Below are 13,721 nucleotides of genomic sequence, written 5' to 3'. Positions count from 1 at the left end.
TTTTAGACCCAAAGACACTCACAGATTGAAAGTGAAGGGGTGGATCGGGCTCCCTGCTCGGCAGGGAGTCTGCTTCTCCCTCTGACCCTCCTCCCTCTCATGCTCTCTGTCTCTCATTCTCTCTGTCTCAAATAAATAAATAAAATCTTAAAAAAAAAAAAAAAAAAAGAAAGTGAAGGGGTGGAAAACCATTTACCATGCTAATGGACACCAAAAGAAAGCTGGGGTGGCAATCCTTATATCAGGCAAATTAGATTTTAAACCAAAGACTGTAATAAAAGATGAGGAAGGACACTATATCCTACTTAAAGGGTCTATCCAACAAGAAGATCTAACTATTGTAAATATCTATGCCCCTAACATGGGAGCAGCCAATTATATAAGGCAATTAATAACAAAAGCAAAGAAACACATCGACAACAATACAATAATATGGGGGACTTTAACACCCCCATCACTGAAACGGACAGATCATCTAAGCAAAAGATCAACAAGGAAATAAAGACTTTAAATGACACACTGGACCAAATGGACTTCACAGATATATTCAGAACTTTCCATCCCAAAGCAATGGAATACACATTCTTCTCTAGTGCCCATGGAACATTCTCCAGAATAGATCACATCCTAGGTCACAGAACAGATCTCAACACCAAAAGACTGGGATCATTCCCTGCATATTTTCAGACCACAATGCTTTGAAACTAGAACTCAATCACAAGAGGAAAGTCGGAGAGAACTCAAATACATGGCAGCTAAAGAGCATCCTACTATAGAATGAATAGGTCAACCAGGAAATTAAAGAAGAATTAAAAAAATTCATGGAAACAAATGAAAATGAAAACACAACTGTTCAAAATCTGGGATACAGCAAAGGCAGTCCTAAGATGAAAGCATATAGCAATACAAGCCTTTCTCAAGAAACAAGAAAGGTCTCAAATACACAACCTAACCATACACCCAAAAGAGCTGGAGAGAGCACAACAAATAAAGCCTAAACCCAGCAAGAGAAGGAAATAATAAAGATCAGAGCAGAAATCAATGAAATAGAAACCAAAAGAACAGTAGAACAGATCAACAAAACAAGGAGCTGGTTCTTTGAAAGAATTAACAAGACTGATAAACCACTGGCCAGACTTACCAAAAAGAAAAGAGAAAGGACCCAAATCAACAAAATCATGAATGAAAGAGGAGAGATCACAACCAACACCAAAGAAATACAAACAATTATAAGAACATATTATGAGCAACTCTATGCCAGCAAATTAGATAATCTGGAAGAAATGGATGCATTCCTAGAGATGTATCAACTACCAGAACTGAACCAGGAAGAAACAGAAAACATGAACAGATCTATAACCATGAGGAAATTGAAGCAGTCCTCAAAAATCTCCCAACAAACAAAAGCCCAGGGCCAGATGGCTTCCCAGGGGAATTCTACCAAACATTTCAAGAAGAATTAATACCTATTCTTCTGAAACTGTTCCAAAAAATAGAAATGGAAGGAAAACTTCCAAACTCGTTTTATGAGGCCACCATTACCTTGATCCCCAAACCAAAGACCCCATCAAAAAGGAGAATTACAGACCAATATCCTTGATGAACGCGGATGCAAAAATTCTCACCAAAATACTAGCCAATAGGATCCAACAGTACATTAAAAGGATTATTCACCACGACCAAGTGGGATTTATCCCTGGGCTGCAAGGTTGGTTCAACATCCACAAATCAATCAATGTGATACAATACATTAATAAAAAAACAAGAACCATATGATCCTCTCAATAGATGCAGAAAAAGCATTTGACAAAGTACAGCATCCTTTCTTGATCAAAACTCTTCAGAGTATAGGGATAGAGGGTACATACCTCAATATCATAAAAGCCATCTATGAAAAACCCACAGCGAATATCATTCTCAATGGGGAAAAACTGAGAGCTTTCCCCCTAAGGTCAGGAACGTGGCAGGGATGTCCACTATCACCACTGCTATTCAACATAGTATTGGAAGTCCTAGCCACAGCAATCAGAAAACAAAAAGAAATCAAAGGCATCCGAATCGGCAAAGAAGAAGTCAAACTCTCACTCTTTGCAGATGATATGATACTTTATGTGGAAAACCCAAAAGACTCCACCCCAAAACTGCTAGAACTCATACAGGAATTCAGTAAAGTGGCAGGATATAAAATCAATGCACAGAAATCAGTGGCATTCCTATACACCAACAAGACAGAAGAAAGAGAAATTAAGGAGTCGATCCCATTCACAATTGCACCCAAAACCATAAGATACCTAGGAATAAATCTAACCAAAGAGGCAAAGGATCTGTACTCAGAAAACTATAAAATACTCATGAAAGAAATTGAGGAAGACACAAAGAAATGGAAAAACATTCCATGCTCATGGATTGGAAGAACAAATATTGTGAAGATGTCAATGCTACCTAGAGCAATCTACACATTCAATGCAATCCCCATCAAAATACCATCCACTTTTTTCAAAGAAATGGAACAAATAGTCCTAAAATTCGTATGGAACCAGAAAAGACCCCGAATAGCCAGAGGAAAGTTGAAAAAGAAAAGCAAAGCTGGTGGCATCACAATTCCGGACTTCCAGCTCTATTACAAAGCTGTCATCATCAAGACAGTATGGTACTGGCACAAAAACAGACACATCGATCAGTGGAACAGAATAGAGAGCCCAGAAATGGACCCTCAACTCTATGGTCAACTAATCTTCGACAAAGCAGGAAAGAAGGTCCAATGGAACAAAGATAGCCTCTTCAACAAATGGTGTTGGGAAAATTGGAGAGCCACATGCAGAAGAATGAAACTGGACCATTTCCTTACACCATACACAAAAATAGACTCCAAATGGTTGAAAGACCTCAATGTGAGACAGGAGTCCATCAACATCCTAAAGGAGAACACAGGCAGCAACCTCTTCGACCTCAGCCGCAGCAACTTCTTCCTAGAAACATCGCCAAAGGCAAGGGAAGCAAGGGCAAAAATGAACTACTGGGACTTCATCAAGATAAAAAGCTTTTGCAAAGCAAAGGAAACAGTCAACAAAACCAAAAGACAACCGACAGAATGGGAGAAGATATTTGCAAATGACATATCAGATAAAGGGCTAGTATCCAAAATCTATAAAGAACTTCTTAAATTCAACACCCAAAGAACAAACGATCCAATCAAGAAATGGGCAGAAGACATGAACAGACATTTTTCCAAAGAAGACATCCAAACGGCCAACAGACACCTGAAAAAGTGTTCAACATTGCTCGGCATCAGGGAAATCCAAAGCAAAACCTCAATGAGATACCACCTCACACCAGTCAGAATGGCTCAAATTAACAAGTCAGGAAACGACAGATGTTGGCGGGGATGCGGAGAAAGGGGAACCCTCCTACACTGTTGGTGGGAATGCAAGCTGGTGCAGCCACTCTGGAAAACAGTATGGAGGTTCTTCAAAAAGTTGAAAATAGAGCTACCATATGATCCAGCAATTGCACTACTGGGTATTTACCCCAAAGATACAAATGTAGGGATTCGAAGGGGTACATGCACCCCGATGTTTATAGCAGCAATGTCCACAATAGCCAAACTGTGGAAAAAGCCCAGATGTCCATCGACAGATGAATGGATGAAGAAGATGTGGTATATATATACAATGGAATATTATGCAGCCATCAAAAGGAATGAGATCTTGCCATTTGCAACAACGTGAATGGAACTGGAGGGTGTTATGCTGAGCGAAATAAGTCAATCAGAGAAAGACATGTATCATATGACCTCACTGATATGAGGAATTCTTAATCTCAGGAAACAGAGGGTTGCTGGAGTAGTGGGGGGCGGGAGGGATGGGGTGGCTAGGTGATAGACACTGGGGAGGGTATGTGCTATGGTGAGTGCTGTGAAGTGTGCAAGACTGTTGAATCATAGATCTGTACCTCTGAAGCAAATAATACATTATATGTTAAAAAAAAAAAAAGAAGAAGAAGAAGAAGATAGCAGGAGGAGAAGAATGAAGGGGGAAATCAGAAGGGGAGACGAACCGTGAGAGACTGTGGACTCTGAAAGGCAAACTGGGGTATCTGGGGGGAGGGGAGTGAGAGGATGGGTTAGCCTGGTTGTGGATATTGAGGAGGGCACGTTCTGCATGGAACACTAGGTGTTGTATGCAAACAATGAATCATAGAACACTACATCAAAAACTAATGATGTAATGTATGGTGATTAACATAACATAATAAAAATAAACTAAAAAAAAAAAATACCCCAACTCCTGCTAACTTCACCAATTAAAAAAGATTAAGTACCTGATAACATGGCACTGAAAAGTATTCAAAGTCATCAGTCCAAAAAAATGACAGAGAAGTAGAAAAAAACAAAAATGCACACTCTGACTACAAAAACCAAAGAAATGGGTGATGAAAAGATGGATTTTGTGTTGGTTTTCTTGATACCCTAGAATTGTGGTTTGTGATCTGTTGTGTTCAATTCCAAACGTGGGACCCTTGTTAAAACAGCCTGGTAGGTGCACCCCAGGGTTTGTCATTCAGTAAATCCTGGGGGTAGCCCAAGAATTTTTATTTCTAACAATAGGTGCCAGATAATGTTGATGCTGCCAGTCTGGGGATCACATTTTGAGACCCACTGCCCTAGGATAAAGATGATAAATATATACCAGGACCCACACACTCAGAATCCTTCAGAGCACACAGCTCCAGGCAGTCACTACCAGTATTATCAAAGTTGGTAAATAAGGCACAACCTCGTTACTATCTCTGCCCAGGAAACTCTGGGTTTTACTGCATAAAGACATCATGAAAATTTGTTTTGGAAATCAGTATTTAAGACTACAACTGGCTGACAAATGTCAGAATAATCTGAAAACATAATGAGAATTTATTTAAGTTTTCAATGTAGGATACTTAAAATAGTGTTTCCATTTCTGCTTCCATGTGAATTTACAAACAGAAGTTGTGCCTCTTCTTAAATACCTTACTAAATATTTGTGGATTATCAAGTTTGATTAGTCTCTTTTCACAAACTTTACAAACCTGCTGATGGCTTAACACTTATTATTTCAACTCCTTCTGGCAAATTCAACTCTTGGCTATAAACCATTTCTGAAGTCAGAGTCAACTTGCTGGTACTCTGGAGATTTGCTCTGCAAGCCTGATACTTCTGTGAAAAAGGAGATACGATCTTCTCTGGAGAAGAAGAATAATGTTCTTCCAGCTGCCAAACTGCTTCAGATATTTTTGTATCTACTTTTTCATCTATAAAACATAAGAAAAGAACCAAAAACCAGGGAGGGGAGCCCTGTAAGTATTAAAACTGCTATATTTTATAATCCCAAAGCCTTATGAAGGATGAGAAAACGTATTAATACGATTCTTTATTGAAAGAAAATCAGAGAATCTGTTTGCTTTTTTAATTAACTGAATAAAACTACAATTATTTTCACTCAATAAGAACAGGTTTAAAAAATATGTACTGAACTATCTAACCATATATAATTTGTTCATTTAAGCCTACTTAAAGTTCAAAAGATTAAAAAAAAAAAAAGAAGACTCACCCAATGAGACAGGAATGGACTTCAAATGTAAATTCCACATGTGTAACAATGAACGGTTGTCTTGGGTATACTCTATTACAATTAGGTAGAATTTCTCAGAAAATCCATTAGGTGAGCTGCCTGTTGGTATTAATATTTTTCACTATTAACACGGATAAATGAGACAACTTATTAAATATGCCAAGTTAAAAATGAATGAATTTTTAAAAAATTAAAAACTCTTACCTAAAATTCTATATACAAAGTAGCATTAAGGAATGCAATCAACTTTCTGATCACATGAATTTGTATTAAATTAAAATTTTAACAATTAAACGTATGCTATGCTTTTCATCCCTGAATCGACAGGCTTAAAAAAAGTCACATATCACAGTAATCACTATCACGTTGTTCACACAGGTTAGACCATAAGAAAATTTCTGAACAGGTGGGAACTATGTGACAGATACTTTATTTTTTATTTTATTTTATTTTTTATAAAGATTTTATTTATTTGACAGAGAGAGCCACAGCGAGAGAGGGAACACAAGCATGGGGAGCGGGAGAGGAAGAAGCAGGCTTCCCGCGGAGCGGGGAGCCCGATGTAGGGCTCGATCCCAGGACCCTGAGATCATGACCTGAGCAGAAGGCAGACGCTTAACGACTGAGCCACCCAGGCGCCCCATATGTGACAGATACTTTAAATCAACGTATCATGATTAAAACTGTATTGCCAAATATATTTCAAAGTATATAACTTCCATAATGGAATGACCTATTAATGAAGTTTATCTAAGAATCAAAATAAAAGTTGTCATCATTCACCACATTAAGAAAACTTTTCTTAATCAAAACTGCATCATTTAAGCAGCACACAAGCTGCTCAAAATAAAAACACTGCATCTAAAAAAAAAAAAAAAAAAAGTGACTCATTATTGCCTGAAAAAAAATTAACTTGGTTTAATGTTTTCTTAATTATAAACTAGTTATATATATTAGTTATAAACTAATTATAAACAAGTTTTCTTAATTATAAACTAGTCTTCACTATGTACGAAATTATGTAAAGAAAAATTTTAAAAACTATAATCACAGAATATATAAAAATCAGAAAAATTACCATAAACATCTTAAGTTGTATTGTGTTAAGAAACTAAATGAAAAGGTAACCTTGGTAATATGTTCTGGGTGAGTTAGGCACTTAAATTACAAGAATTAAGAGGAAGGAGAGGATAAGGGATTATGACTAAAGATAAAAGATCAGAGATCGATCTATTTCTGATAATTTTACTAACAAGAAAGAATGTCCTAATAATGAAAGTATTTGTGAAACGTTTCTTTGGTTCTTGATAATTAGAAATGAACACATTATACTTTCTGGAGTTTTCTGGAAAACTCTGATAATGAAGATAACAGTTTTTGAGTAAAAGTCAGTAAGAATTCCCGAGATATTTTAAGAAAAACTAGGAAAAATATTGTTTTAAAGAGAAAAAAATAAATTAAAAATTGAAGAATACTAGAAAAGAAAATGCTAGAATAGATTTAAGATCACAACAAAACTCCACCTAAAGTATAAGAGAGTAATCTCTTTAAAAAAACCTTAAAGAGACTTAAAAAAAAACCTTAAAAATATTAATGTTAATATTTCAATATAAAAAAGGAAAAATAAAGAACACTTTATTGATATAAATAGCCCTTTATCCTGTACCTGACATTTTTATTTTCCACTTTCAGTATCTTTCCATCATTATATTCAGAGCTTACCAAAACACTGTGTTTTGCACAGTTCACAAATTCTCAGGGAAAATGACTAAGTGAAAACAGTGGTAAGAAATTAGACATTCAACATAACAGTGCAAACCTCAAAGGAAAAGAAAACCAGAAACACGTGGAATTAAGAGTATAAGAGAAGTAAGAAAAACAATCTGGAACAAATACAGAGTGAAAATAGTATTAATAATGGACTTTTAAAAGCACCAGGCACAAACTGTATGGTTCATTTTTAAGGAAAGACATTTCTCAGTTTGGTTTGGCTCTGTAATTAAAACTGATGACCAAGAGATGTGAGCTTCATTTTGCTCTGTTTTCCTCTCTATAAAATAACAGTTAATTTTTAGTGGAGGAGTTTAATTTTTTTAAATGTTTAACTATAGAAGTATTAATTAAAACACTTTTGTCTTTAAATTATAACTTGAAGTTTTAAGCTACTGCTTTAAATTGTAGATTTCTAAAAGGTCAGGCATCTGTATTATCCAAACCTAACGTTAGTGCAGGACTATATCCATGCAAAGAGTACTCACATACTACTAATAAAAAACATCTCTATTATGCTTTTTAAAAAATATAATTGACAAACCCCTTTAATTTTTTCATGTTTATTTCCTGGTTTAAGAATAAAAAACTACTGGGCACCTGGGTGGCTCAGTCAGTTGAGCGTCTGCCTTCGGCTCAGGTCATGATCCCGGGGTCCTGGGATTGAGCCCCGCATTGGGTTCCACGTTTAGTGGGGAGCCTGCTTCTCCCTCTGCCTCTGCCTGCTGCTCCCCCTGCTCGTGCTCTCTCTTTCCTGCTCTCCCTCTCTCTCAAATAAATAAATAAACAAAAATCTTAAAAAAGAAAAATCAAAGAATAAAAAACTACTGGTATGTATATGGTAAATAACATCACAAACCTACACAGGAAAATTTTAAGTTCACATAGATGATATGAAACATTATATCAACTTATCTTTATTTACTGTTTAATGTACTCTACGTAATATTTCTCATTACATAAAAAAAACTATTCTTTACCTGCATCAGGTAATATTCTGTCTTTTCCCAGACTTTTCTTCTCAAGGTTATTCAAAATGAAATCTTCTTGAAAAACATGAAGCAGCTGGGTTTTTCTGCCTTGCTGAATGTAAATAAACACCAACATAAGTTGACATATATGTTATTTACCTAATGCTGAGTGGCCAGAAAAATGATACTTACAAGTTTGGTAATGGGATCTAATGCGATAATGCATCCTGGCCTGGCTGTTGACTGCTGACTTACGATGTTAAACACTTCACCAACATATTTCTGTTTTTAAAAAAAGTGGATATCTCCTTTATTAAACAATTAAATTAAAAAATAATTAATAAACAATATAAAATTTCATAGTAGATAAATAATAAGTTCAAGTAGGGCTAAATAAGTTCACAAGTTGCTTTCATTATAAACATTCGAGGACTTTACCTTACTATTCATTACAGAGGAATGAGTAAGAGTCATGGGTCAGTCGATGCAGAGAGGAACAAAAGCAAGGCATGGTAATTGTTAGGGGGAAGAATATTTTACATCCATAAATGTGGAAGACTGACTTCAATGTCACAGAAATGTTCTAAGAATCAATGCTTTTTAGGCATTAATTTTGAGGTGAGAAAGATGGAACTTAAGAAACATGTTGCTACACTATTTATGTATGCTGATTTCTCAAGCTACCTATGTCCTGACTGCTCTGACTTAGTCAAGGTCACATTGTTAAATTCGGTCTTCATCACACTTTGTCTATGGGCAGCAGCCTTTGATTCTAGTGATCACTCCCTTCTTGAAATAACTGTCCTCACTGCCTTCCACTATGTACCACATTCACCCCACTTTTAACAGTGGGATGCCCCAGGGTTCAATCCTATCACTTCTACTTTCCTTCCGTGGTCTCATCTAGCCCCACACCTTTAAATTCATACTCTGACAGCTACTTATCTCATGCCTTCAGATCAGACCCCCTCTAAACTACAGACGAGCATACTACGTCTGTTGGGTGTCAAACAGTCATCTCGAAATTAACATGTTCAACACCAGGCTCTCAAATCCACCTGCTCTTCAAAATCAGCCTCTTAGACATTCTTCCCAGCTTCACTCAGTCGTTCTATTCTTCCTTGTGCTCACACACAAACATGAGGGAGCATCCTCTTCTTCTCATACAAGCCCCACATCCAGTCCAATCCTGCCTATTCAATGTTCAAAGCACATCCAGATGTGACCAATTTTATCATCTTTACCACTACCACTTGCTACCACTCTATGGCCCCTTGATTCTCTCCCGGACTACTGTGAAGCCACTTCTTGTCCCATGTCTGATTTATTCAGCAGCCAGAGATCCTTTCAAAACCTAAGTGAGAGCATATCAATTTGGCACTGTCTTCAATGGTTTCTATGTTATTCACAGTAAAAGCCAAAGTTACCACAATGGCCCAGAAGGGCTTGTAAGATTTGGCTAGGCTAATTTTCTACCTTTATCCCCGACTACTCTTCACCTCACTTACTCTGCCCCGGCCACAATGTCCTCCTTGCTGCTCCTTTATATACCAAACATGCCCGGCTGTTTCTCTTCCTAAAATACTCTAAATATCCACATCCATATCCTTCATTTCCTGCAGGTCCTTACTCAAATGGTACCCTTCCTGTGAGGCTTTTTCTGATCAGCACCTTATGTGGCATTCCCTTGTACAACATGGTTTCTCTCTATACTATTTATTAATATATTTTTACCTTTTTTTCTATACCCCTTTCACTAGAATGTAATCTCAGATTTGTGTGTTCTCTTCACATCTCAATTCCCAGCACTTAAATACTACCTGAAAAATAGAAGGCCCTCAATAAATATATGTTTCTACTATAACACTATTATATGTGTTTTTGAAAAACCTTGCATTCTGAAAAAAACACACATTAAAAATAACTCAGGGAAAGATAGGATTGGGGCAGACCACTGACACTTGTGCAGCTGTAAAACCAGAACATTAACAAAAACATTAACTGGTAGCTGAGATGGCTTGAATCCCCTGAACAAGAAGCTCAGCATGGCTGAAGGTAAGGGATATTTAAAAACACCAAGACGAAGAGTGGAGATAGTAGCTTGCTGGAGGTGCTAAGACAATGCAGACGGTGGGTTGCTATTAGCTGTGCACAGGAAGAAGTGCCGCCCGTCACAAGACAAAGGCTTTGCGATGGTGTTGCAAGGACTCCTGACTGTACTGCAACCAAGCTGAGAGCTTTTTTCTTCCTTGATTCTCAAGATAATAATTCTACTGCTGTTACTCCAGCTCCCATCGCCTTGAAAAAAACTGCAGATGAACCAACGTAACTTCCACATTTATACTGCCAGTAGTCCTCATTTATCCTTGAGCAAAGAAGCATTAGAGAAACATATATTGTATGACACTAGACTCTGTTTTTGGAATGAATGAAAGAAATGGTTTCTTTTTAAAGAAGCTAAAAATCGCTGTAATGGTACATTGCAAATGTGAAAAAAATAAAGTAACTAGAAAATACACGTCTTTTTATTACAAATTATAGGTCACAATTCTAGAACATGCCCAAAAAGTATAAATTAAGTATCTAAAAACCTCATACTATACACTTAATTTTAAAAGCTATTTACTTACAGAAATTTCAGGATTGGAAAGCTCATACAGAAGTTTCTTGGCATCAATAACAGCTTCATATAATCTCAGATATTGCCCATCACTTGCTACAAAGCATGCACTAGGAGAGTTGCAGTATGCACCTAGAAAGTATTCACAAACATTTAAAATTGAACCCTGAAATGATGATACCAGAAAATCTAAATTTCTTAAATAAAAATCAGAAAGCTTACCTAGACAGTAACTGGGTATAAGAGTGGGCAGCCATGCCACATTGGAAAATGCAGAAACATGTAGAGAATTAATCCGGGCAAGCTCAGAAACACCTCCAGAAAAAGACAATGGCCCAACTGGATCAACCCTCCAAAGAATAAGCTCACTATAAACTGCATTGGGATCCTGAAATGTCACATCAACGCTGCTTTTATTCTGTTGTGCCAAAGAACATTCTTCAGTATTTATAGGATCACAAGGTTGCTTCTGGTTATCAACATCTGGTGTCCTTAGTGCATTATGGTGTGACGTTGTCAGCAATAATGGTAATACGGAGTGGCAAGCTAAATCATTAAGATGAAAGCGATGACCACAGTATCTAGATTTGTGAGAAATACTGAGAACTGTAGAAAAAGCAGATTCTTCAGCAAAACTGACCAGCCACTGATTCAGAGAGCCATCAGCGTGCTTTGAAATCATCATAACATTAGGGGTAAAAATACTTAATTTTAAACTATTAGTTGATTTACTGTGGCCGGAAGAGATAAGCATTGATGTAGACCGTGTGAGGCTAGAAGGTTTCTGTTTCCCTTGCTGAATAGCCAAGTCAACATTCTTGGTGCAGGCATACATCACTATGCTTTTACAGAGAGAGTTCGCATCACCTGTGGGAAAAGCTACAGGAATTCTGGAAACAAAGGACACCTAGAATTAAGAAAGTAAGCATCAGAACATATGAAATAATACAAAGAAGTATTACAAAACTGTACCCACATTTAATAAGAAGCAGCTCTCCCGAGATCATAATAATAGTACCTGGACTTGACGAAACATACCAGGCTGGTATTCGTCCAGCCAATCCACATGCCAAACTAGCAAAGAGCCATCCATGGGATGAATACTGAATAGCATGTCTGCATTTTTACTCCATTCAGACAGAAGTACTTCAATCTGATGATCAATGGCAGCTGATGGTAACGGTACAAAACTTGAATTTGGTACCATTTTATCACTGCCCAATTCCTTCTTTTCATGATTTATTTTCAGATCATCCACACCATCATCCATTTCTATAAGCAAAAGAATTCATGAACCAAGTAAATACAATCAAGCTATTAAGGAATATCTTTGTAAATGCATTCAAGATGAAAAACATAATAGCTTTCAAATAAACAAGAAATTGGCTCCCCTTTAAAAATAACTTCGCTCCAGGGATATAAGGCCATTAGAGTTAACTCAGCAGTCAGACGGCCTATAGGACTGAGTCAGTGGATTAATGGTAGAGGACAATTACTGGACTGGAGAATAGGTACACTGGTTGTACCACAATTTACTCAGAAGTAAAACATACTACTTCCCTGGACCTTAGTTTTTCTCAATGAAGAAGGCAGAATTGGGTCTATAATTCTGGGGTGAATTATTCAAATATATTATTGGAGTGTAATTTGTACTTTCTTCACATTATTGGATTTTTTAAAACCTGAGTCAGCTACACTAGAGATGCTCTAGGTACTTGCACTTATAACTGATATGACACCTTAAAGAAACTATTTTAAAGGAATACATTTACAGTGTCCAATTTCCAGATTTCCTTCAATGTATAGGTAATTTCTAACAAGCTCCCAGGTAATAATGCTACTAGGCCACAGACAGTCCTTCAAGTAGCAAGGCCTTAGGGGCTGACGGAAGCATAGGCATGGAGAATCCTGAGCCTGCATCAACCAGTAAAAGCAAGCCACCGGGAACAGGAACACCAACACTGGATTATTAACTGAGCTAGTCCAAAGTTGTATTAAGCCACTGCAATTTTGAGTTTCCGAAGCTAGTAGCTAGTGTTACGCCAATATAAAAATCTTAGCTATTGTCAATAAAACTTAACATTTTTTTTATCCTTCTTAAAGCCTTACCTTCATCAGATTTTACATCTGCCTGATTAGAGTCTTCTACACTGGCCTCAGAAGACGGTTGTTCAAAACTTTTTCTGAGTTGCTGTAGAAAGACTTCCATGGACAAAGTAAAATGCAACTCTTTATTGTTCAGCCAGTGTACCACAAAAGGCCCGCTCTTCTCATTATTTTCACTTAGACTTAGAGATGTGATAGAAGGGAGAAGTGGAATGTCTGTTAAGAACAACAACAAAACACTTAACACACAATTAATATTTCGATCATTCCAGCAATCAGAACGTACACGTCTCCTATTTTTACCACTGTTACATTTATTTTTAAACCTCTAAACTAGATTTTAAGTAAGATTCCCAATACAATGTTTGCCACGGTTATTATTAATGATAAGAGCTTTTAAAATGGTAAATTTAACATAACTATTATAAAGGTAAACAATTCTATATTCTAGGTCACAGACTGTAATTTATCTATACATACATATACAGAGATTTTCTTTAGTTCAAAAAATATTCTCATTAAGAAATAAATCTGTAATTTGTAGACATGTTAAGAGGAAAGTCTCCTTAAAAATTTCTCCAAGAAAAATGCCATCAATATGTAAAGGAATGTGACTTATTTACCTCTATTTTAACGACTTTTTAACTT

General features: G+C 36.6%; 1 protein-coding gene across 3 annotated transcripts in view; it reads right to left on the bottom strand.

Moving 5' to 3' along the window:
* DMXL1 (Dmx like 1) overlaps positions 1-13,721 on the bottom strand; it is a 135,889-nt gene that overhangs the window by 81,428 nt on the left and 40,740 nt on the right. For all 3 annotated transcript variants that reach the window (XM_021702213.2, XM_021702214.2, XM_044917059.1), the window contains exons 10-17: positions 13,077-13,289; positions 11,986-12,239; positions 11,190-11,874; positions 10,978-11,099; positions 8,540-8,629; positions 8,357-8,459; positions 5,586-5,705; positions 5,065-5,286 (exon numbers count right to left, since the gene is read on the bottom strand). In XM_021702213.2, the coding sequence (XP_021557888.1) occupies positions 5,065-5,286; positions 5,586-5,705; positions 8,357-8,459; positions 8,540-8,629; positions 10,978-11,099; positions 11,190-11,874; positions 11,986-12,239; positions 13,077-13,289 (1,809 nt within the window). The remainder of the gene's footprint in view (positions 1-5,064; positions 5,287-5,585; positions 5,706-8,356; positions 8,460-8,539; positions 8,630-10,977; positions 11,100-11,189; positions 11,875-11,985; positions 12,240-13,076; positions 13,290-13,721) is intronic.

Source organism: Neomonachus schauinslandi, chromosome 7 (assembly GCF_002201575.2).
Source record: "Neomonachus schauinslandi chromosome 7, ASM220157v2, whole genome shotgun sequence".
Lineage (NCBI taxonomy): Eukaryota > Metazoa > Chordata > Mammalia > Carnivora > Phocidae > Neomonachus > Neomonachus schauinslandi.
This window is presented reverse-complemented; position numbering and strand designations above follow the sequence as displayed.